Genomic DNA, 24,735 nt, shown 5'->3' on the forward strand with positions numbered 1-24,735 from the left:
TGATCATCTTTGTCAAAACATCAAGAGAGGGGTCTACCCCTGGTTTGGGGACGGCTTCAGCTAGGAAAGCCAACATCTCAGCAATCAAGATCCCTCTTCCCCAAGAGGTGTGAGTAGAAGGATCTGACATCCTCCAGGATCCCTGGTCTAGATCGCCTCAGGGACCCCGTAGTGTCGGCCATTCCTGTAACTACTTTACTATTCACTGACATCTTGCAGTTTCTGTAAGGGCCGGGCGAGCGGTACTTCTCGTAATCCCTCTAAAAAAACAAAGATGTATGTCTATCGTACTGACACCTCATAAGCAAAGATTTAATTCTGGAAATCTCGCGGCTATCTCCAGTTGAGACAAGATGCTCGAGTTTCCTCCTCAGACCCTGATACAGGCGGTTCCTGCTCATACTCCTGAGGCTTGAAAGCTGGAGGAAGAATCCCGCCACCCTTTTCTTGAACATCTCCCACCCCTCTGACTTACTATTACAAAGATCCAGTAAGGGTACCTGGCTCTGAAGAAAATCCTCAAAGGACTGTCTTCTCTTCGCTTCTTCCAAGAGAGACAAATTGAGCCCCCAAAAGCCTCTTCCCATCCGGTGGATGTCTGTAACATTCAGAGAAAACAAAATTAAACAGTGGTCGGAGAACTCCACCTCAACAACAGACACTGCTGAAGAGATAGCTCCCTCCTTTAAATGAAACCTATCTATTCTGGACCTACAGTTACCTCTATGATAGGTGAACCCCTCCTGGCCTGGGGTGTGCTGAATGTGGACATCCACCAGGCGAGCCTCGCTAGGTATACTATTAAGGGCGACGCTATCATAAGTCAGCTTGTCTCTGGAACCTCTAGGGGCCTCGTGACAGTGTTGAAGTCCTGTCCAAAGACAACCTGACAAAGGTGGGGCTTGATCCTCATAAAGAGACACTTCCGGTTCCACTTAGATTAGGATAGATGTTAATGATACTGAGCTCTTGTTCCTTCATGAGGACATCTAAGATCAGACACCTCCCCATTTCTAACTCAATAACCTGTCGGCATTTCACTGGTGCAGTAAAAAGGACTGCCACTCCGCTATACGGCTCTTAGCTTTAAACACATCTGCCATGTTTGGCAGCCTGGTCTCTTGCAAAAAGAATGTCAGCTTCAACCAGGCTGAGAAAATCAAAGGCCACATACCTGGCTGTTTTTTACTTTATGCTGGCAAATTTTATGGTAGCCAGCGTCAACGGAGTGGGTACCACCATCATTGGTGATTGAGTTATATGACATTCTTCTTCACACTCACCTTATCCTCTGCCTCAGAGGAGGAATTCTTCCCCCTATTTAACGACACAGAGGTGTCCATTCCCACATGTTTTTCCTTTTTATCGTCCTCGTCTCCGGACTCTAGGCTAGTCCCTCCCTCCAAGGACATTATATTCCCATAAGCAGGAGACTCAGCACCCCCTGTAAGCCCCGCTGAAGCCGGAACCTCACTCTCAGCTTTCTCCTCAGAGGAAGAGATGTTTTCAAGGGCTTGGAACTGGCTAGAAAGACCAACCAAAGGGGAGTCAGTTTTTCCTTCCTTAGGTACCTTGGTCAGAGCGGGAGAAGATGTTTTATCTCCCTTTTTTCTCTTCTTTTTGGTGCCGAAGTTATGCTTGTCCTCTAGCCACTGCCTAATATCCTCATCCATACTTTCATAATGGGAGGACTCTGAGGAAGTGGCGCTTTCCTCTCTGTGGATCCTCCTGACCTCCTCATCCACATCATCATCCCTGAGGGCCTCAGTAGCAAGACTGATGTCCAGGATAGAGGCTTCCCCAGTAGCCCAGGGTTTGCCCAGCTCCCTCTCCTGTCCGCCCTTGTCTAGACGCCGCAGTTGGTCAGGATTCTTTTTATTGCTTTTCCTTCCTGGCCCCTCAGCTCCCCACCACTGCTAGTCCATTCCCCAGCAGAATCGGCCTCACCGCTTTCTCCCACCGGGGTCACAACTGCATTAGCGAAGGAGCAAGAACAACAGCTGATTGGGTGACCTAACTCTACAAAAAATACAGCAAGATGGACGATATTCCCATACAATGCACATTTCTGCTGAGTGCAGTTTGCACTGAAGTGTGTGGGGTCGCCGCACCTGTGACAGACCTTTGGTTGCCCCTGGTAGAAGACCAGGATACAATCCCTACCCAGGAAGGCAGTTGATGGAATATGGGCAACTGTTCCACCTGAACGCTTAAGTTTTACCATAAATGTCCAGGCCCCTGACCAGATACCAAACTCATTACATTTGTTTTTGGCATCTCTACCACGTCTTCATACCGGCCAAACTACATCATGATGTCTTAATAAGAAAGCGACTCGTTACAAGTCATCACGGTCACTTTCTTGACTTGGTTTTGGCGAGACACCGCCTGAATGGCAAAGTGTCGCCAGCCAGGCTCATTTTTTGCCAACTCATAATTCGACCAATAATTCGATAGTCCTTTTTGTTTTATGGACAATTATGTTAGTACACCTTACCGGGCTTGACTTACCTCATAATCTGCTAGTATCCAATTAAAATCCTGGGCAGATGTAGTACCCTATGACCTATTATTATGTGCACTTTACTATTATGTACATGTCCATGCGTCCGTCCTGTTTGACAATTTTATAGTGTGTTCTTTGATGATCTTTAATAAATTGTGCACTTTTTTATTATTTAATTGGTTACTCCAATTTTTCTCCTGCTTATAAAATTATCTTATGGAGTTTATATAATCTTGTAATTGTGGGTCGATACTACTTAGTATCCCCACTTTTGGCATTTAATATGCAACTGGGTTTTTTCTTTTTGTGTTTTTCATAATTCGACCAGAAGAGCTCAAGCCCCTCTGGCTGAACAAAGCTGACATCAAACTCAGGCTTGGAATAAGGATGTATCAAAGTGTAGATGTCAATCGCCTTGAAGCCCATCTTCAACAGGAGCTCCACAACCTTAGACCCTGAGGACACGCATCACTGCCCCTCCACCGAAGACGGACCACATTCCTACGCACACTGCCTGGTCCAGCTGTTAGAAGGGACCACACTGTATCCCCCCATTTTGCTCTCGGAAGGCCCCGAGGCCATGCCTCTCTATCCAGAAGGATAGATCAACCTCTCGACACTCTTCCATTAGTGATCTCTCCCCCTTCCTTAGAGCCTCAAGGAGACGGCACTGCAACATCTCGTGCCCAAAGACAAGGAGGACACCCTATTTCCCCCGAAGGTGACAGCGGCATAACTCCTAACGGGTGCTGCACCCACCGGGGGGGGCGACCAGTGACCACATCAAGTCCAACAGTAACAGTATTACCCACCTCCATAACCCCCTCACATGTCAGCAAACCAGCAACCACGCTACTAGACACAGACTTTTCCTCATTCACACCCACCACCACATTCACTATTGCTGGACCAGTTACAACTGGGGGTGACATGTTGACCTCCACATTATCAGGCACAAGGGGCTCAGTTTCCTCCACAGAACTGGAGGTGACCTCACCCCTGGTCTTAAGTGTGCTCTCACCATCAGTTGGTAATTTCCGCTGATTCACAGTTCCTACTAGGCGTTGCTGATCCTTAGTATCAGGATCTTGCTGACCAGTGGTGCCAACACAGAATAGGACTTTGGTGGGAGGGTGGGAACTCCAGCCCCGGCAGCCCCCTCACATTGCCGCCGCTTCTCAACTAAGTGATCAGCGGCAACAGCATTCAGGGGCTACTGGAGCTGCCCCCGACACTGGACTCCTACTGAAGTGTGCACCATAGTATCGTGGCCTGACCGTATGCCCGCCGCCAGGCCGCCCTCACTGTCCAACCTCTCGGCTGATGCACCTACTGCTACATCCCCACTATTACAAGCAGAGATGGAGCTCTGCGCCTCCCTACCTCGCTTTGTACTCTCCTCGTGCCTTTGCATCAGATCCACAGCAGAATCCGGGCTGGGCTGGGCAACGGGGTTCATACAGCGAGCTGATCCTGCAGCTCAATAAGTTCATATTGCAGTCTCTTTACCTCCACCTGGAGTTGCATCTTCCTCGGTTTGGAGGCACCTGCAGCTTTCTTGTTTGTGCAACGCAACTTCTCCCAGAGCCTCCTGATGGTTTTATTCACTTCTTTATACTCACGGAGGTGGCTCATGACCCGGGAGCCATAGGTGAACACATAATTCCGGGTCTCCGCAGCCCCTAACCTTCAGTGAGGTCGACCTCACCTCCGTGAGCACTCAGCTTTCCTCTGTAAGGACTGCCATCATGCATGTTTGCAGGCTTCTCTATGTTGGAAGCCTTGCGGCTTCTCTGGGTCTCCGCAGACCCGGGGTGAGTAGGAGCCACATTGCTGCAACTCCTGGTGAAGCGTCCCACCCCCGAGTCTTCTGATGTGCAGGTCGGTTGCTAGTTTCCTGTCCCCTGCCGGCCTGGTCCGGGGAACAGAAGCCTGGGACTTGTCTCTATTGCTCATCCTAGGAAACCCACTCCTTCCCTGGGTAAGAGAGAGCAGGTCCCCGGTGGAGAGGTGGTGTTTTTCAGGAGCACGCTGCAGGAACAGTGGGGACTGCACACACAATTACCAGAGCAACAGCTGAGCAGAGCTGCACTCACTATACTGCTGGTGCAGTCACTGTGTACATACATTAAATTACTGATCCTGTACTGATCCTGAGTTACATCCTGTATTATACCCCAGAGCTGCACTCACTATGCTGTTGGTGCAGTCACTGTGTACATACATTAAATTACTGATTCCTGAGTTACATCCTGCATTATCCTCCAGAGCTGCACTCACTATTTTGCTGGTACAGTCACTGTGTGCATACATTACATTACTGATCCTGAGTTACATCCTGTATTATACTCCAGAGCTGCACTCACTATTCTGCTGGTGCAGTCACTGTGTACATACATTACATTAGTGATCCTGAGTTACCTCCTGTATTATACCCCAGAGCTGCGCTCACTATTCTGCAGATTTCATGGTAGACTGTTATGTAATGTGTGCGGTTAGATTTCAGCTCTGCTCTTTATTAGTATTTAGTGGTCGTCCAGATGGTGAATATTTGGGATGTGATAATGGATAAATATAATCAGCCAGGAGAAGCCGCCGTCTCAGATGTGATGTTCTCAGTGTATATACCGTATGTACGGGGTCAGTCCAGATCATGGCCACGTGAATTATTAATTCATAGACCGATGCAGCTGAGCAGGGATGTAATGTGCAAGCGGAGGAAGCGCGGCTCCGTCATCAATATTCAGAAGGGTTCTTTACAGTTAAAGCTCCGTAATCCCCAATCACTAGAGATAATCGGGGCAAAAAATTGGCGTAATACCTAGAGGATTTCCACTCAAAAATGATTTTTTTCCCCCTTAGTAATAATGTCATACAGTGCAGTGACATACTGCCATGTAGTGCTCAAGCACCGACATACAGTGACCAGTCACAGCTGCATATAGGGTTACACATACGTTACAGCAGCGTGCGGTGAATAGAGCCGACTCGGGGTCCAAGGCCTGATACATATAGGGGGCGCTGTTCTGTAAAAGCAGGGACTGGAGCGAAGCTGTTTAACCATTTTGATGCCGCTGCCTATCACTGACCGCAGTCTTTATACTGTATGTCTGTTGTGGGTGCGCGCACATGACCTCCCGTCAGCACCCCTGTCACCGCCATCTCACCTATGAAGTCCAGGCATAGGAGAAAGATATATACTGCAATAATAAAGTATTACAGTATAGATAGAATAAGTGATCAAATGATTCAAGTCCTGAAGGGGGACTAAAAACAAACAAATCTAATAGGAAAAAAATGGTTTAAAAAAATACTAAAACTGACAAAAAATGTAATAAAAAAAAGTTTTATAAATTTGAGAAATGAAAAAAGAAAAGCAAAAAAAATACCCCAAGCCCTTGTACAATTACAGGGATGGAAAAATAATAAAAAAATTACGGCTCTTAGAAGAAGCGGAGGAAAAATTGGCCCAGTCCTGAAGAAGTTAATTAAATCTTTATATTGGATAATGAAAAGGATTTGCTTTTTTTTTTATCCCAGAGATGGCGCCATTTTTGTGCATTTGCTGTATCTGGTATTGCGATATTCAAGGGAATGTGGAAGAGCTGCACTACCAGACACAGCCTGTAAATAAGAGTGGCGCTATTTTATTTTCATTTCTGGCCCGCTTTTGCTCCTTTGGCATAGGGATGTGTTTAGTGTCCCCGATAACAGTAAGGGCAATGTGCCCTGGGTCACACCCTTGCCGCCATTCTTGTTGTCGCGAGAATAAGAAATGTCAATATGGTGGCACTTCCTGTGATTTTTTTTTTATGGCTTAATTTCGTAATTTGCAAAGTTTTTCGGTTGAGTTTTATTTTCTGGTGGACACTTCTCGTGTCCTGGTGGCCATTACCGGCCAAGAATGGCCCATAGTTGCCCAGTTGTTGGATCAGCGAGGGCTGAGAATGGCCGACGTTGATGGAGTAATTCTAGAAAAGTATAGAGCCATTCAGACCAGGCCATTAAAAAAAAGATAAAACATGTCTCCCAGCGGATTCGGGGCCTATCGGGGTTTACTACGCAGCATCCATTAGTGGCTTCTCCGTCTCCTTGGCTGGATGTGAAGAGCACTGAGATAATTAAGTAACGCCGCCCCACGTCCTCCATCCTGCCGGCCACAGCTATATATATGTGATTTATTGTCCGCCACATGCTGCTCCCGGTAGTCCGCCTTCCTGTAACCCAACGATCACAGTCCGTGTAAACACATGTAGACGCCGTCCTCTCTCGTCTTTCATTTAATTGGATGGTCTTATTCCCGTGGGTGACCGGCTCCTGGAGAGAACGTAGCTCGGGTCACGTGCGTCTGGGGGGCAATGTTCTGTCTGTTTCCACCTTCCCCCTCTCGCTAACATCCATCTATAATGGACCTGATGGAGCATTTCATTGAAGCAATTCCATTCATTTTTCTTTTCACACTGCAAAAGCATCTGCACAATACGTCAGCGCAGGAGGAACGTTACCTGCTCTGAAGCCAATATTGATTTTGGGGTTCATGCTTTTTCTGGAAATGATGAACGTTTAGTCAAGAAACCACCACTAATGTTCCCGAGGGTCCTCCACATAGCAATCCTCTCAATCCTCTCTCCCGATGGCCAGGTTTCTGGTCTAGTTCTGCATTGTGCCACTCTGATGTTGGGTCGCGTGCCAGTGTGGGGTGACATGCTCCTGTCTTCAGCCAATAGCCAAGTGTCCAAAGCCTCATAAGGTTCCTACACCACTCAGGGTCTGGGCAAAAGAGGTCCATTAGGTTCCCGTATGCCGTGGAGAACATCTGACCAGGCTCCTCATAGTTTGTACATGTCTTGCCCTATGCCCACCATGCCCTGATGATGACCTCTGACGACCACTACCCTTGCCACATGGGTTCTCCAGTTCAATGGCGTTTCAGAAATTTCTATCAAAAAGTAGCAACCCACTAATTCTCTTAGGGAACTACCTGTCGAGGGTTTTAGGAGGGATGAAGGACTTATTAGTTAGACTCTGCTCCCAGCGGGTTTACATTCCCAGTTGACCATTTTTACTCTGGTGGCCCAATGTCACCTGTTAATGCTCTAAGGCCATTTCCAGTCTGTGTCTCACCAGTTATTTTGGGACAACAACTCCCAGTGCCCAGTCATTGACAGTCTGGGCGTGCGGAGAGTTGTTTTTAGAAACAGCTGGAGACACACAGGTTGGAGACCACTGTTCTAAGAATTTTGGAAATGTTACTCCAAAGGTTGTGGAAAACTGTTGTCAACTCGTTACTATTGAAAACTCACTTTGTTGCTGATATGTGAAGTTTTGAGAGTGTTTTTGTTTCCTGAATAAGGTTTAAAAAGCACCAGGTGGGGAAAATAATACGTCCCAAGTGGCGTCTTGGATACTGTTCCTGATGGGATCTGCACTGCACTGAAAAAAAAACTTTTGTAAAACTTTTCAGGAAAAGACTTTCCTAATAACATAGTGTTTCCTGAACTTGTCATTAATCAGTGTTACAAAAAAATTGTGAAAACAAAGCCAAATACTGTGGTTCTAATGAAGGCCGAAGTGGAAATGGCCGCTATATAGACTAATACTGTGGTTATAATGAGGGTCGAAGGGGAAATGGCCGATATATAGACTAATACTGTGGTTATAATGAGGGCAGAAGGGGAAATGGCAGATATATAGCCTCATAATGTGCTTATAATGAGGGCTGAAGGGGAAATGGCTATGTAGACTAATAGTGTGGTTCTAATAATGGCCGAAGGGGAAATGGCCAGATATATAGCCTAATACTGTGGTTATAATGAGGGCCAAAGGGGAAATGGATGATATATAGCCTAATACTGTACTTTATAATGAGGGCCGAAGGGGAAATGGCCAGATATATAGCCTAATACTGTGTTTTGTAATGAGGGCTGAAGGTGAAAGGACCAGATATATAGCCTAATACTGTGCTTTAAAATGAAGGCCGAAGGTGAAATGACCAGATATATAGCCTAATACTGTGCTTTAAAATGAAGGCCAATGAGAAATGGTCATAAATATATATATAGCCTAATGTTGTGGTTATAATGAGGACTGAAGGGAAATGACCGATATGTAGTCTAATGCTGTGCTTTATAATGAGGGCCAAAGGGGAAAAGGCCAGATATATAGCAAAATAATGTGCTTTATAATGAGGTCTGAAAAGAAAATGGCCAAATATATAGCCTAATACTGTGCTTTGTAATGAGGGCCGAAAGTGAAATGGCCGATATATAGCCTCATACTGTAGTGATAATGGGGGCCGAAGGGGAAATGGATGATGCATAGGCTAATACTGTGGTTATAATGGGGGCCGAAGGGGAAATAGCCGATATATAGCCTAATGATGTAGTTATAATGAGGGCCAAAAGGGAAATTGCCAGATATATAGCCTAATACTGTGCTTTATAATGAGGGCTGAAGGGTAAATAGTCAGATATATAGCCTAATACTGTGCTTTATAATGAAGGACAAATGGGAAATGGTCAGAAATATTGTGGTTATAATGGGGGCCGAAGGGGAAATGGCGGATATATAGCCTCATACTGTAGTTATAATGGGGACCGAAAGGGAAATTGCCAGATATATAGCCTAATACTGTGCTTTATAATGAAGGTTGAAGGGGAAATGGTCAGATATCTATTCTGATAATGTGGTTATAATGGGGGCTGAAGGGGAAATGGCCAATATATAGCCTCATACTGAGGTTATAATGGGGGATGACGGGGAAATGGCCGATATATAGCCTCATACTGTGGTTATAATGGCGGCCGAAGGGGAAACGGATGATACATAGCCTAACACAGTGGTTAGAATGGGGGCCAAAGGGGAAATGGCCGATATATATCCTCATACTGAGGTTATAATGGGGGATGAGGGGAAATGGGCAATATATATAGTCTAATACTGTGCTTTATAATGTAGCCAAAGGGGAAATGGGTGATATATAGTCTATTACTGTGGTTATAATGAGGACCGAAGGGGAAATGGCCAGAGATATAGCCTAATACTGAGATAGCCTAATGAGGTCTGAAGGGGAAATAGACAGATGTATAACCTAATCCTGTGCTTTATAATAAGGGCCACAGGGGAAATGGACAGATATATAGCCTATTACTGTAGTTATAATGAGGTACGAAAGGGAAATAGCAAGATATATAGCCTAATACTGTAGTTATAATGAGGATCAAAGGGGAATTGGCCAGATATATAGCCTAATACTGTGGTTATAATGAGGGCCATAGGGAAATGAACGATACATAGCTTAATATTGCGTGTAAAATGGGGGCTGAAGGGGAAATGGCCAGATATCAAGCCTATTAGTATGCTTTTTAATGAGGGCTGAAGGGGAAATGGATGGTATATACCCTATTACTGTGGTTATAATGAGGTACGAAGGGGAAATGGCTGAAATATAGCCAAATACTGTGGTTATAATGAGGAACGAAGGGGAAATGGCCCGATATATAGCCTAATACTGTGGTGATAATGAGGGCCGAAGGGGAAATGGACGGATATATAGTCGAATACTGTGCTTTATAATGAAGGTCGAAGGGGAAATGGCCAGACATATAGCCCAATACTGTGGTGATAATGAGGTCCGAATGGGAAATGGCAGGATATATAGTCTAATACTGTGGATATAATGAGGGTCGAAGGGGCAATGGCCGGATATATAGTCTAATACTGTGGATATAATGAGGGCCGAAGGGGAAATGGCCGGATATATAGTCTAATACTGTGGATAAAATGAGGGCCGAAGGGGAAATGGCCGGATATATAGTCTAATACTGTGGATATAATGAGGGCCGAAAGGGAAATGGCCGGATATATAGTCTAATACTGTGGATATAATGAGGGCTGAAGGGGAAATGGCTGGATATATAGTCTAATACTGTGGATATAATGAGGGCCGAAGGGGAAATGTCCGGATATATAGTCTAATACTGTGGATATAATGAGGGCTGAAGGGGAAATGGCCGGATATATAGTCTAATACTGTGGATAAAATGAGGGCCGAAGGGGAAATGGCTGGATATATAGTCTAATACTGTGCTTTATAATGAAGGTCGAAGGGGAAATGGCCAGACATATAGCCCAATACTGTGGTGATAATGAGGTCCGAATGGGAAATGGCAGGATATATAGTCTAATACTGTGGATATAATGAGGGTCGAAGGGGCAATGGCCGGATATATAGTCTAATACTGTGGATATAATGAGGGCCGAAGGGGAAATGGCCGGATATATAGTCTAATACTGTGGATAAAATGAGGGCCGAAGGGGAAATGGCCGGATATATAGTCTAATACTGTGGATATAATGAGGGCCGAAAGGGAAATGGCCGGATATATAGTCTAATACTGTGGATATAATGAGGGCTGAAGGGGAAATGGCTGGATATATAGTCTAATACTGTGGATATAATGAGGGCCGAAGGGGAAATGTCCGGATATATAGTCTAATACTGTGGATATAATGAGGGCTGAAGGGGAAATGGCCGGATATATAGTCTAATACTGTGGATAAAATGAGGGCCGAAGGGGAAATGGCTGGATATATAGTCTAATACTGTGGATATAATGGGGCCGAAAGGGAAATGGCCGGATATATAGTCTAATACTGTGGATATAATGAGGGCTGAAGGGGAAATGGCTGGATATATAGTCTAATACTGTGGATATAATGAGGGCCGAAGGGGAAATGTCCGGATATATAGTCTAATACTGTGGATATAATGAGGGCTGAAGGGGAAATGGCCGGATATATAGTCTAATACTGTGGATAGAATGAGGGCTGAAGGGGAAATGGCCGGATATATAGTCTAATACTGTGGATAAAATGAGGGCCGAAGGGGAAATGGCCGGATATATAGTCTAATACTGTGGATATAATGAGGGCCGAAAGGGAAATGGCTGGATATATAGTCTAATACTGTGGATATAATGAGGGCTGAAGGGGAAATGGCTGGATATATAGTCTAATACTGTGGATATAATGAGGGCCGAAGGGGAAATGTCCGGATATATAGTCTAATACTGTGGATATAATGAGGGCTGAAGGGGAAATGGCCGGATATATAGTCTAATACTGTGGATAAAATGAGGGCCGAAGGGGAAATGGCTGGATATATAGTCTAATACTGTGGATATAATGGGGCCGAAAGGGAAATGGCCGGATATATAGTCTAATACTGTGGATATAATGAGGGCTGAAGGGGAAATGGCCGGATATATAGTCTAATACTGTGGATATAATGAGGGCCGAAGGGGAAATGGCTGGATATATAGTCTAATACTGTGGATATAATGGGGCCGAAAGGGAAATGGCCGGATATATAGTCTAATACTGTGGATATAATGAGGGCTGAAGGGGAAATGGCTGGATATATAGTCTAATACTGTGGATATAATGAGGGCCGAAGGGGAAATGTCCGGATATATAGTCTAATACTGTGGATATAATGAGGGCTGAAGGGGAAATGGCCGGATATATAGTCTAATACTGTGGATATAATGAGGGCTGAAGGGGAAATGGCTGGATATATAGTCTAATACTGTGGATATAATGAGGGCTGAAGGGGAAATGGCCGGATATATAGTCTAATACTGTGGATAGAATGAGGGCTGAAGGGGAAATGGCCGGATATATAGTCTAATACTGTGGATATAATGGGGGCCGAAGGGGAAATGGCGGATATATAGCCTCATACTGTAGTTATAATGGGGACCGAAAGGGAAATTGCCAGATATATAGCCTAATACTGTGCTTTATAATGAAGGTTGAAGGGGAAATGGTCAGATATCTATTCTGATAATGTGGTTATAATGGGGGCTGAAGGGGAAATGGCCAATATATAGCCTCATACTGAGGTTATAATGGGGGATGACGGGGAAATGGCCGATATATAGCCTCATACTGTGGTTATAATGGCGGCCGAAGGGGAAACGGATGATACATAGCCTAACACAGTGGTTAGAATGGGGGCCAAAGGGGAAATGGCCGATATATATCCTCATACTGAGGTTATAATGGGGGATGAGGGGAAATGGGCAATATATATAGTCTAATACTGTGCTTTATAATGTAGCCAAAGGGGAAATGGGTGATATATAGTCTATTACTGTGGTTATAATGAGGACCGAAGGGGAAATGGCCAGAGATATAGCCTAATACTGAGATAGCCTAATGAGGTCTGAAGGGGAAATAGACAGATGTATAACCTAATCCTGTGCTTTATAATAAGGGCCATAGGGGAAATGGACAGATATATAGCCTATTACTGTAGTTATAATGAGGTACGAAAGGGAAATAGCAAGATATATAGCCTAATACTGTAGTTATAATGAGGATCAAAGGGGAATTGGCCAGATATATAGCCTAATACTGTGGTTATAATGAGGGCCATAGGGAAATGAACGATACATAGCTTAATATTGCGTGTAAAATGGGGGCTGAAGGGGAAATGGCCAGATATCAAGCCTATTAGTATGCTTTTTAATGAGGGCTGAAGGGGAAATGGATGGTATATACCCTATTACTGTGGTTATAATGAGGTACGAAGGGGAAATGGCTGAAATATAGCCAAATACTGTGGTTATAATGAGGAACGAAGGGGAAATGGCCCGATATATAGCCTAATACTGTGGTGATAATGAGGGCCGAAGGGGAAATGGACGGATATATAGTCGAATACTGTGCTTTATAATGAAGGTCGAAGGGGAAATGGCCAGACATATAGCCCAATACTGTGGTGATAATGAGGTCCGAATGGGAAATGGCAGGATATATAGTCTAATACTGTGGATATAATGAGGGTCGAAGGGGCAATGGCCGGATATATAGTCTAATACTGTGGATATAATGAGGGCCGAAGGGGAAATGGCCGGATATATAGTCTAATACTGTGGATAAAATGAGGGCCGAAGGGGAAATGGCCGGATATATAGTCTAATACTGTGGATATAATGAGGGCCGAAAGGGAAATGGCCGGATATATAGTCTAATACTGTGGATATAATGAGGGCTGAAGGGGAAATGGCTGGATATATAGTCTAATACTGTGGATATAATGAGGGCCGAAGGGGAAATGTCCGGATATATAGTCTAATACTGTGGATATAATGAGGGCTGAAGGGGAAATGGCCGGATATATAGTCTAATACTGTGGATAAAATGAGGGCCGAAGGGGAAATGGCTGGATATATAGTCTAATACTGTGGATATAATGGGGCCGAAAGGGAAATGGCCGGATATATAGTCTAATACTGTGGATAAAATGAGGGCCGAAGGGGAAATGGCCGGATATATAGTCTAATACTGTGGATATAATGAGGGCCGAAAGGGAAATGGCCGGATATATAGTCTAATACTGTGGATATAATGAGGGCTGAAGGGGAAATGGCTGGATATATAGTCTAATACTGTGGATATAATGAGGGCCGAAGGGGAAATGTCCGGATATATAGTCTAATACTGTGGATATAATGAGGGCTGAAGGGGAAATGGCTGGATATATAGTCTAATACTGTGGATATAATGAGGGCCGAAGGGGAAATGTCCGGATATATAGTCTAATACTGTGGATATAATGAGGGCTGAAGGGGAAATGGCCGGATATATAGTCTAATACTGTGGATAGAATGAGGGCTGAAGGGGAAATGGCCGGATATATAGTCTAATACTGTGGATAAAATGAGGGCCGAAGGGGAAATGGCCGGATATATAGTCTAATACTGTGGATATAATGAGGGCCGAAAGGGAAATGGCTGGATATATAGTCTAATACTGTGGATATAATGAGGGCTGAAGGGGAAATGGCTGGATATATAGTCTAATACTGTGGATATAATGAGGGCCGAAGGGGAAATGTCCGGATATATAGTCTAATACTGTGGATATAATGAGGGCTGAAGGGGAAATGGCCGGATATATAGTCTAATACTGTGGATAAAATGAGGGCCGAAGGGGAAATGGCTGGATATATAGTCTAATACTGTGGATATAATGGGGCCGAAAGGGAAATGGCCGGATATATAGTCTAATACTGTGGATATAATGAGGGCTGAAGGGGAAATGGCCGGATATATAGTCTAATACTGTGGATATAATGAGGGCCGAAGGGGAAATGGCTGGATATATAGTCTAATACTGTGGATATAATGGGGCCGAAAGGGAAATGGCCGGATATATAGTCTAATACTGTGGATATAATGAGGGCTGAAGGGGAAATGGCTGGATATATAGTCTAATACTGTGGATATAATGAGGGCCGAAGGGGAAATGTCCGGATATATAGTCTAATACTGTGGATATAATGAGGGCTGAAGGGGAAATGGCCGGATATATAGTCTAATACTGTGGATATAATGAGGGCTGAAGGGGAAATGGCTGGATATATAGTCTAATACTGTGGATATAATGGGGCCGAAGGGGAAATGTCCGGATATATAGTCTAATACTGTGGATATAATGAGGGCTGAAGGGGAAATGGCCGGATATATAGTCTAATACTGTGGATATAATGAGGGCTGAAGGGGAAATGGCCGGATATATAGTCTAATACTGTGGATATAATGAGGGCCGAAGGGGAAATGTCCGGATATATAGTCTAATACTGTGGATATAATGAGGGCTGAAGGGGAAATGGCCGGATATATAGTCTAATACTGTGGATAGAATGAGGGCTGAAGGGGAAATGGCCGGATATATAGTCTAATACTGTGGATAGAATGAGGGCTGAAGGGGAAATGGCCGGATATATAGTCTAATACTGTGCTTTATAATGAGGGATGAAGGGACAATTGCCAGATATATAGCCCAATACTGTGGTGATAATGAGGTCCAAATGGGATGTGGCTAGATTATAGCCTAATACTGTGGTCATAATGAGGACCCAAGAGAATCTTTTAGTAGTGATTTACAACAAAATCCTTGGAAATGAACTGTGCGAATTTGCCCAAACCCCTTTTTGAAGACTTTCAACATTTCTATGGCCCATGTGACCCTCCTAAAGCCACGTGAAATGCTTAGGAGACCATAATACGGGCCCATATGGGCTTTGTGTTTTTGTATGTACGGCATTGCCACATGCATCAGCCCAACACTATCTACATACTTAGGTGAGGATAGCATTGTCTTCATTGTCTTCGTACTTCTGGACCATTTCACACAGTTCTGCTATTTTTTCTTAAATGTGGGGAATTAGGGAGATCCTTGTGGATCCAACTCCTTTGTTTTAGTCATCACAGCTCTGCAAAAATGGAAATTTGATGCTTGAGTCTGTTACCCCTCCTCTCGAATGCTGGCAGCTATGGAGACTGCACAAGTGACAACAAACTGTCTGTGCACCATCATCAGCACCAAGACTGGTAGTCACTTCCTTCCCTCCACCTAACATGATCACGAAATTTTGAGAATCCTGGAAAAATGTATATAAATATTTTTAAAGAAAGAGCGACCTGCAGTGCAGGGATCTCCTGGTGCAAACTGTGCAGGGACAATCTGTGTTTTGCTTGGTGGACTTGCCCTTTAAATGCATTGGTCTGAGCTTACCTGCAGTACGGGAATCGGTCTGGTTGGGTCCCTGGGAGGACGGGGTTAAGAACTTCTGCTTTAATGTCATTACATTTGTTCTTACACTTGGATATAATGCAGTAAGTCCAGGACTTTAAAGCTTTTTGCTGCAGTATCAGATGACGCGCGGGGGAACCAATGAAATCGAGCTGCTCATCACAATCCAAGATTCATTTCAGCTCGAAATCATAGAGCTGCAAAAACACCAAGACCTGGTGTATGGCGTCCTGATCATTACTTCACCTCTACATACACACAAATGCTGCACCCCAGAGACTCAATACACCCCTTGTGCTAATTGCACCCTTAAAGTTGGTTGCCATTAACCCACCACCACCTGCAATGCAAATATTATTACACCCTTCTTGACTACCCCAGTCTTCCGATGGAATACATAGACCCAGTGTTGGATTGGACTTCTCTATTTTTTTGTGATCTAAACAGTGGGGGAAAATATTCCCAAAGAAAATTATTCAAAAAGTGTTGACCAATTTTTGAGAAAGTTGCCCCTAAACTGAACCTCAAACTTGGAGATGTGGGACCAGGTGTGCTTTAGGGCAAGTAGGACATACACCTTTTGCTTAGGAGCCCTGACATGAAGACTTTTTGGTCTGGGCTTGTGTTCTCTTCTGGGCTTGTGTTCCTGTTGCATTGGATCGTTGGTGGCCTCAGCAGGAAGACCACCGTTCATGTTGTTTACTTTTTGGGAGAGAGTAGTTACTTAATTGGGGGTTGGGCAGTTACTTGAGCTATGGTATTCATAATACATAGAGCAGAAATGGGACTAGCTGCCAACCATTTAGGTGACGTCAACCCAAAATCATCATATCTGACAGTTCCCATGCATTACGCCCTCAGACTGAAACCTGTGCTCTTGAACTGTAGAAACGACCCTGTCTATCGCACTTCAGACCTTTTTAACTGCAGGTGCATGGACAATACCTGCCTGTTCTCTGCCCCTATGCCCTGCCCAGTACACCTAATGGAAGATTTATAAGACTGGTGCTTCATATTCATTAGGAGTAAAATGTAGGGCCGATGCCAGCACCTGACAAGCCAAGGCTAGTGCACGGGGCCCATGACTTCCAAAGAACCCGGTTTGAATTTGTGACCTCCACCATAAATATACTGCGGGTGTGTGCACATGTGTGAAGCGGGCTTCAGAGCTGTGTCATACAGCCGAAACCCAATCGCAACAGTTTAACCTCTTAGATGCCACAGTCAAATGTGACAAAGGCATTTAAAAATGTTGAAAATGGAAGGAGGTGTCTCTTCTGATGTCCATCTGCTCCTCCACAATATGACTGCAATGTGCCAATGGGTTTTTGTAGCAGCGAGGGGCATAAAAAATGTCAAGTTTGAACAACTACGAAGCTCAGAGAGTGGCTGGTCTTCATGGGAGACCGGTAATTTTACAGTACTCTGCCGTATTGGGTCAAAGTCAGACAGCCATATAAATCGGGCCAAAATCTGCCTGGAATGCACGGACTGGCCAGCGGCTCTCCCGAGTGTGACAGCTGCACAGAAATGCATGCAGCAGTCACGCCTGGCTCAGGAGAGCTACCAGCCAGTCCGTGCGCTGCGGGCATATTTCAATCTGATATATACGGCTGTGTGACTGCGCCCTTACAGTGTATCGCACAAGCGATGTAGTCATTCCTGGTTCAAGTCCAATAAAGAATGTAGAAAAAAAATATATTTTTTTTTGCCCAAAATCTAAATAAAACCTAAAAAATAGAAATAAACATATTTGGTGTCACATCATACGTAACTGTCCAAACTAATACACCATATGGTCAGCAGTCAAAAGAACTAAAATGGTCACTTCTAAAAAAAATATATATAAAAAGAGATCATAAGAACCCCAAAATGGTGATGATAAAAACTACAGCTCAAACCTGAAAAAAAAAAGCCTGATATAACGCTGTTGACGAAAGAACTCTTGAAAGTTGCGAAAGGAAGATCAAAAGTGAATTGGACTCTGCGTAAACATGGGACCCTCTATCCACCAGGAATTCATTGATAAATCTCTCTAAAAAAAAACCTGAATTTTGGCGCAAATCCCTTGTCTAAAAGGAGACCTGCCATTGTTGACCACAACAACCAATCATAGTGCAGCTTTCATTTTACCAAAGCTGTTTGGGAAATGAAAGCTGTGCTCTGATTGGTTGCTACGAGCAACAAAAGGCAGTTTTGCTTTCTGTTTTGATCATTGAGGCCCACTATGGCAGAAATCTGCACCCGCGGCCAATGTGTTTCCTGTGGAGAGCGTCGGTATCACTATGTGTTCCTGCTCCACCATCCAGGGACAGATTTTCATAGCTGAGCACTCGGCTGCTCGGCTTCTACGGCATGTGGCCCATTTCCAGTTACTGGTACCAGGGCATTTTTTTTCATTTTTATGCCGGTGCATTTTCAGGTCACGTAATGCTTTTTAGTGTTTTATTGTCTGCAGATTAAGTGTGTGTAACACGCTGGCAGCACTCAGTGTCACTCACACATTGCAAAAGCTGTCAGTTTCCAGAACTAGAAGCCATTTTACAGGCCCAATACTCCCCAGCCCGGACGGTTATTACACCCCCCAATGTCAAACATGGCTGCCTGTGGTCTTCACCTCTCTGCTGTAAAGCAGCACTCAACAACCCGCAGCAAATATGTCTCAGTGATTAATTAGTAATTAACCCCTGCTGCTGTGTGACGCACGGGGAATGGCAGACAGTAGAGCGGAGCGACTCTGCACACAAGGACTGCTCTATAATGGAGAGTTCCTCTAATGGTTTAAAGGGTAATTCCAGTCAAAGCTAATATTAAAATCACAGGTTTTTTTTACTAAATACCAGTTACTCCAATGATGGAGCAGAGATTTCATGTCCTTCCAATTCTAATAATGATAATTATTATTACTATATTACTGCCACTATATACAAGAATATAACTACTATAATACTGCTCCTATGTACAAGAATATAGCTACTATAATACTGCCCATATGTACAAGAATATAACTACTATAATACTACCCCTATGTACAAGAATATAACTACTATAATACTGCCCCTATGTACAAGAATATAACTACTATAATACTGCCCCCTATGTACAAGAATATGACTACTATAATACTGCTTCTATGTACAAGAATATAACTACTTTAATACTGCCCCTATGTACAGGAATATAACTACTACAATACTGCTCCTATGTACAAGAATATAACTACTATAATACATCCCCTATGTACAAGAATATAACTACTATAATACTGCCCCTATGTACAAGAATATAACTACTATAATACTGCTCCTATGTACAAGAATATAACTACTATAATACTGCTCCTATGTACAAGAATATATCTACTATAATACTGCCCCTATGTACTAGAATATAACTACTATAATACTGCTCCTATGTACAAGAATATAACTACTATAATACTGCCCCTATGTACAAGAATATAACTACTATAATACTGCTCCTATGTACAAGAATATAACTGCTATAATACTGCCCCTATGTACAAGAATATAACTACTTTAATACTGCCCCTATGTACAGGAATATAACTACTACAATACTGCTCCTATGTACAAGAATATAACTACTATAATACATCCCCTATGTACAAGAATATAACTACTATAATACTGCCCCTATGTACAAGAATATAACTACTATAATACTGATCTATGTACAAGAATATAACTACTATAATACTGCTCCTCTGTACAATAATATAACTACTATAATATTGCCCCCTATGTACAAGAATATAATTACTATAATACCGCCCCCTATGTACAAGAATATAAGTACTATAATACTGCCCCTATGTACAAGAATATAACTACTATAATACTGCCCCTATGTACAAGAATATAACTACTATAATACTGCCCCCTATGTACAAGAATATAACTACTATAATACTGCCCCTATGTACAAGAATATAACTACTATAATACTGCCCCTATGTACAAGAATATAACTACTATAATACTGCTCCTATGTACAAGAATATAACTACTATAATACTGCTCCTATGTACAAGAATATAACTACTATAATACTGCCCCTATGTTCAAGAATATAACTACTATAATACTGCTCCTATGTACAAGAATATAACTACTATAATACTTCCCCTATGTGCAAGAATATAACTACTATAATACTTCCCCTATGTTCAAGAATATAACTACTATAATACTGCTCCTATGTACAATAATATAACTACTATAATACTGCCCCTATGTACAATAATATAACTACTATAATACTGCCCCTATGTACAAGAATATAACTACTAAAATACTGCTCCTATGTACAATAATATAACTACTATAATGCTGCCCCTGTAGACATACATTGGTATAAGATCGCCAGCACTTAAAGTGACAGCAGTATTTGGCATGTTGTGATGTCCATGACTTTGCTGTCAGGGTAGTGACTGTGTGGGATTCCCGGTAGTTGCTCTCCCTCATCTTTTCTTGTGGACATGTCCTTTTGAAGATAACTAGACTTCATTCTTTATTGTAACTACAAGCCCCAGCAGGATTTGGAGAACTGGTATTGTCTGACTGGTAGGTCCTCTTTGGTCGTCTTTCTTTCCCACATCACTTTCTAGTCTTGTCCCAGTAACACTTCTTACTTCTCTCCGTGTACAGAGATTGTAGAAGATTCTGCAAAAATCCCTTTGACCTAAATACAAATTGAATGAAGGAGAACGATTGGGAGGGGGCACACATGTATGGGGAGCAGATACTTCCAGGCCCGTCACTTCTTTAATCTGCTGTATCGCCAGTGCTTGTTCTTGTGGTTCTCTCGTGCCTCTTTTCGTGGTTACCCACCACTCCAGACCCTTCCCCATCTTCGACATAGAATTGTCTTCCTTGTCTTACACCTACATCTCTGCAGTCTTATATGGTCAATCCTCCTCATCTTTACAGTTTTCTTCTATATTTTACCAAGAATCATGTAAACTATTTACTGACATCTGGCATTAGCTTCTTGGTGTTTACAGAAGGGATTTCCTGAACTTTCAGGATCAAGATTTCTACGATTTCCTACAAATATATGAATATTTCTACCACCATTCTCACTCTTATTTTTTCATCTTGCTCTATTGTTATTTCATCCTTTTCTTCATCTTTTTTTCCTTTAGTTGTTATCGTTCCCTTGTTCTTCTCCATCTTCCACTTGTTTATTTTATCATCCTTTTACTCTTCATCTTCCACTTCTTCCCTTTATAAACTTCTCCCTATTTTTGCTTCCATGCATCTTTTTAATTTCATTCCATTTCTTCATTAATCTTTTGCGCCTCTCGTTCTTCTCCATCTTTCTCTTATTTCTTTTCTTTATTCCCTTCTCTTTTTGTTTTCTTCCTCTTCATCCTTGTCTTTTTGTTTTTCCCTTTTTTCTTCCTTGTCTTACTCTTCTCATTCTTCCGCTTCCTTCCCTTCTTATTTTTATCATCCATCTTCCTTTTCTCATCCACTTATTTACAATTTTATTTGCCCAGTTTAAGTTTCAATCCTTTTTTCTTTTATCTTTTCTACCATCTTTTTCTTCGTCTTTATCATTAGTTATTTATCTTCATGCTATTCTCACCTCTTTCATCTGCTTCTTATTTTTCTCCTATTAGTTCCCTCCTTTCTATCCTCTTTCTTTCCACAATTCCTCATCCTATTCGCCTTCCTATTTTTCCTTACATTTTCTCCTTTTTGCCTCTCCTCATTCATCCTTTACTTTTACTGCTTTCGTTTCATTTTCATCATCGTCATCAACATCATCATCTTCTCTATCTGTTTCTCCTCCTGTTCTTAACCCTTCTTTCTCTATTTCTCCAACATTGTCTTCCCCTTTTCACTCCTTTTTTCTTCTACATCATTAAGATCCATTTTTTTCTGCTCTCCCTTTTTTTCTCACACTACCTCTTTTAGCTCTTTTTCGTTTTTCATCAGTTTTGCTTCATTACCTCCTTTATATTTCCTGGAAATTCTCTTTTTTCCACTCATTTTTTGATTTCCTCTTGTTTCATGTCTTCTCTCGCTACGTCTTCTTGTCTTGCATACTCTTCCACTTCTTTTCCACAATCATCTTTTTTTTTAGTTTCTTCTATGTCACATTCCCATCTCTGCCCTGTCTTCTAATGCTTCTTAGTTCCACTGTGGCTAAATGAGTGAAGTTTTCTCCAGATTGGTCATTCATCTGTCTTCAGATGTTACAATGGTCTATTCATGATTTCTTATATTGAGAGTATCCACAACTCAACTCCTTCTGGAGACCTAACGTCTCAAGAGTTGGTTATGGGATATTGTGTCTGAATATAGTATTTCAGGTACTGGAGTCTCTTAAAAGTTGTGTCATTTCTTGAGGTCTTGGATATCGGTGGACAACCCTGGATAACGATTTCCTCCTTTCCTTCGTTTGATCAGAATCAGTTCTGTTTTGTATAGTGAACATTTTTCTGGTTGTGTCTTCTTCCTCATTCCTTCTTTGTCCAAGTGCCCAAAATAAGATAAAGCTTTAGTCTGGTCCTTGGTGAGAAGTGAAGGGGAAGGTTCTTCTGGATCTATTCAAGGATCCAGTCTACTTGATGTCCATGTTACAATGTTTTGAGGGCTATAACATATCTTTAGTGACTTGTATGCTTTTCCTAGTTTCATCTTTATGTATCTTAATTTTTTATGGGTTCTCCTGTGTTTCTGGGGGCTTAGTCTTTACTCTCAGGGTCTTTATGTTGATTTAATCTACTCTGTACCACATTTTTAGAGCTTTTTCTTGGCTTACGTTGTTTCTTTTGGTCTTTGCACTAATAGGTTTATACCAAAGCAGAGTTTGTCATTACTCATCATGACATTTTTGATGCTGTGTTACCTTAACTTGGAGAGAAAGAAGGATGCACAAATTATGTAGCTGCAAAGAGTTAGTCAACACATTTCGCACTGCTACATCTGTCTCTGTATGTTTTGCTACCTGCGTTTGCATGGTGTCATACTCCCTTCTTCGCCGTCACCTGTCATCTGTTTGACACCTCCGTCCTGTATCCATTGCTCTCCCTCTGCCCCTATCGCAGACCCATCTTCTCTCTCCCCCCTCTCTCATTTCCCATTCTCTTTGTAATCCCTCGCTCCCTTCGGCGTGGGTGACATCATTGCGTCTCCTCCTCCTGCTCCCTCTCTCCATCTCTCTGTCGTTCTCTAGACTGCAGAATTAAATCAGGAATCGTGCAGATGCTGCGGTGCTCTCGTGCCACATCCGTGGGCTGTCTTGCTGCACACTGACACTGCCTGTCTAATTTAGTCACTGGCTATCTCTCTGGATTTCTCTTTTACATTCTTTTCCATTCACTGATCCCAGTCATTCCATTCTGTACATCGCTCCTTCCTGACAGTCTAATTGCACTCTCGTGTGACTGTCAGTCTCATGATTCCACCTGTTCTTTCTGCTTCCTCTTGATCTTTGTGCTTTAACGTCTTTGCCATCTGTTTAATATTTTTTGGTGTGTTTTGCTTGCTTTCTCTTGTCCCCATCACTTGCACTCTCGCACTTCTTTTCCCTGTATCTGCGTATACGATGTCTCCCCCTATACCCAATCTCTCCGGCCTCCTGTTACCCTTGTTCTCCCCACTTCCCCAATGATGATGTCTCCCCCACTGGCCATGTCTCTGTCTCTCTGTGTGCCTGTGCTGACTCTCTTGCTCTGTGATGCGGTCTCAGGTAAGAAAGCCTTGCACGTGGGCGCTCTCTTCCCTATGAGTGGGGGATGGCCTGGGGGACAGGCCTGTCACCCAGCCGCACAGATGGCCCTGGAGGACGTCAACAACAGAAGGGATATATTGCCGGAGTATGAACTTAGACTTATTCACCATGACAGCCAGGTGAGTGCTGGTAATGGGGTGGTGGTGGTATTGGTGGTGATGGCGGTGGTATTGGTAGTGGTGGTGGCAGAGGTGGTTGTGGTGGTGCTGGTGGGTGAAGGGTTTATGGTGATGATAGTTGGTTACCAGTCTCTTGTGGCACACCTGTATATAACACCTGTACGGTCCGGTCTTGGACATCCCGACAGGCAGTGGGTGACAGAGGTGAACATTGACCATAAGAGACACTACTGGAGAGACCTTCATTAAGCAGTGACTAAAAAAATAAAGCAAAGAAAGAATAAAAGATGCCAAAATAAAAGTGAGAAGGAAGGAAGAACAAAAGTGCAAAAGAGAAAGTGAGGAGGAGGAGGTGGCGAGAGTGACAGGATGGAAGACCGCAGGGGAAAAGTGAGAGACAGGAGTGAGACCACCACAGGGGGGCTTGGACAGACTGTATGACCTTTACTAAGACTATCTCTGAGGGGGGAGAGAGAGCGCAGGGGGTGCAGCCAGGCTCTCTCACAGGATTACCCCCTGCGCTCTCATTATTCCACTCAGCTCTCTCACTGTTACCACGGCAACGGAGGAAAGGGTAAAATATTCCGGAGAAGAGAGATAGATTGAGAGAGTGAGAGAGAGGAATGGGCAGAGAGGGGGGAGAGAAAGAGACAGATGGGGAGAGAGACAAAAACAGGAGATGGAAGGCAGCAGGAGAGGCTGAGGAGGGAGAGCACTCTCATCATCCACTTTCTATCA

At 43.2% G+C, this 24,735-nt stretch overlaps 1 protein-coding gene across 3 annotated transcripts in view; it reads left to right on the forward strand.

Moving 5' to 3' along the window:
* Positions 1 to 24,735, forward strand: part of GABBR1 (gamma-aminobutyric acid type B receptor subunit 1) — a 123,352-nt gene that overhangs the window by 32,981 nt on the left and 65,636 nt on the right. For all 3 annotated transcript variants that reach the window (XM_077286292.1, XM_077286293.1, XM_077286294.1), the window contains one exon: positions 23,837 to 23,997. In XM_077286292.1, the coding sequence (XP_077142407.1) occupies positions 23,837 to 23,997 (161 nt within the window). The remainder of the gene's footprint in view (positions 1 to 23,836; positions 23,998 to 24,735) is intronic.

This window comes from Ranitomeya variabilis, chromosome 2 (genome assembly GCF_051348905.1).
Source record: "Ranitomeya variabilis isolate aRanVar5 chromosome 2, aRanVar5.hap1, whole genome shotgun sequence".
In the NCBI taxonomy this organism is placed as follows: Eukaryota; Metazoa; Chordata; class Amphibia; order Anura; family Dendrobatidae; genus Ranitomeya; species Ranitomeya variabilis.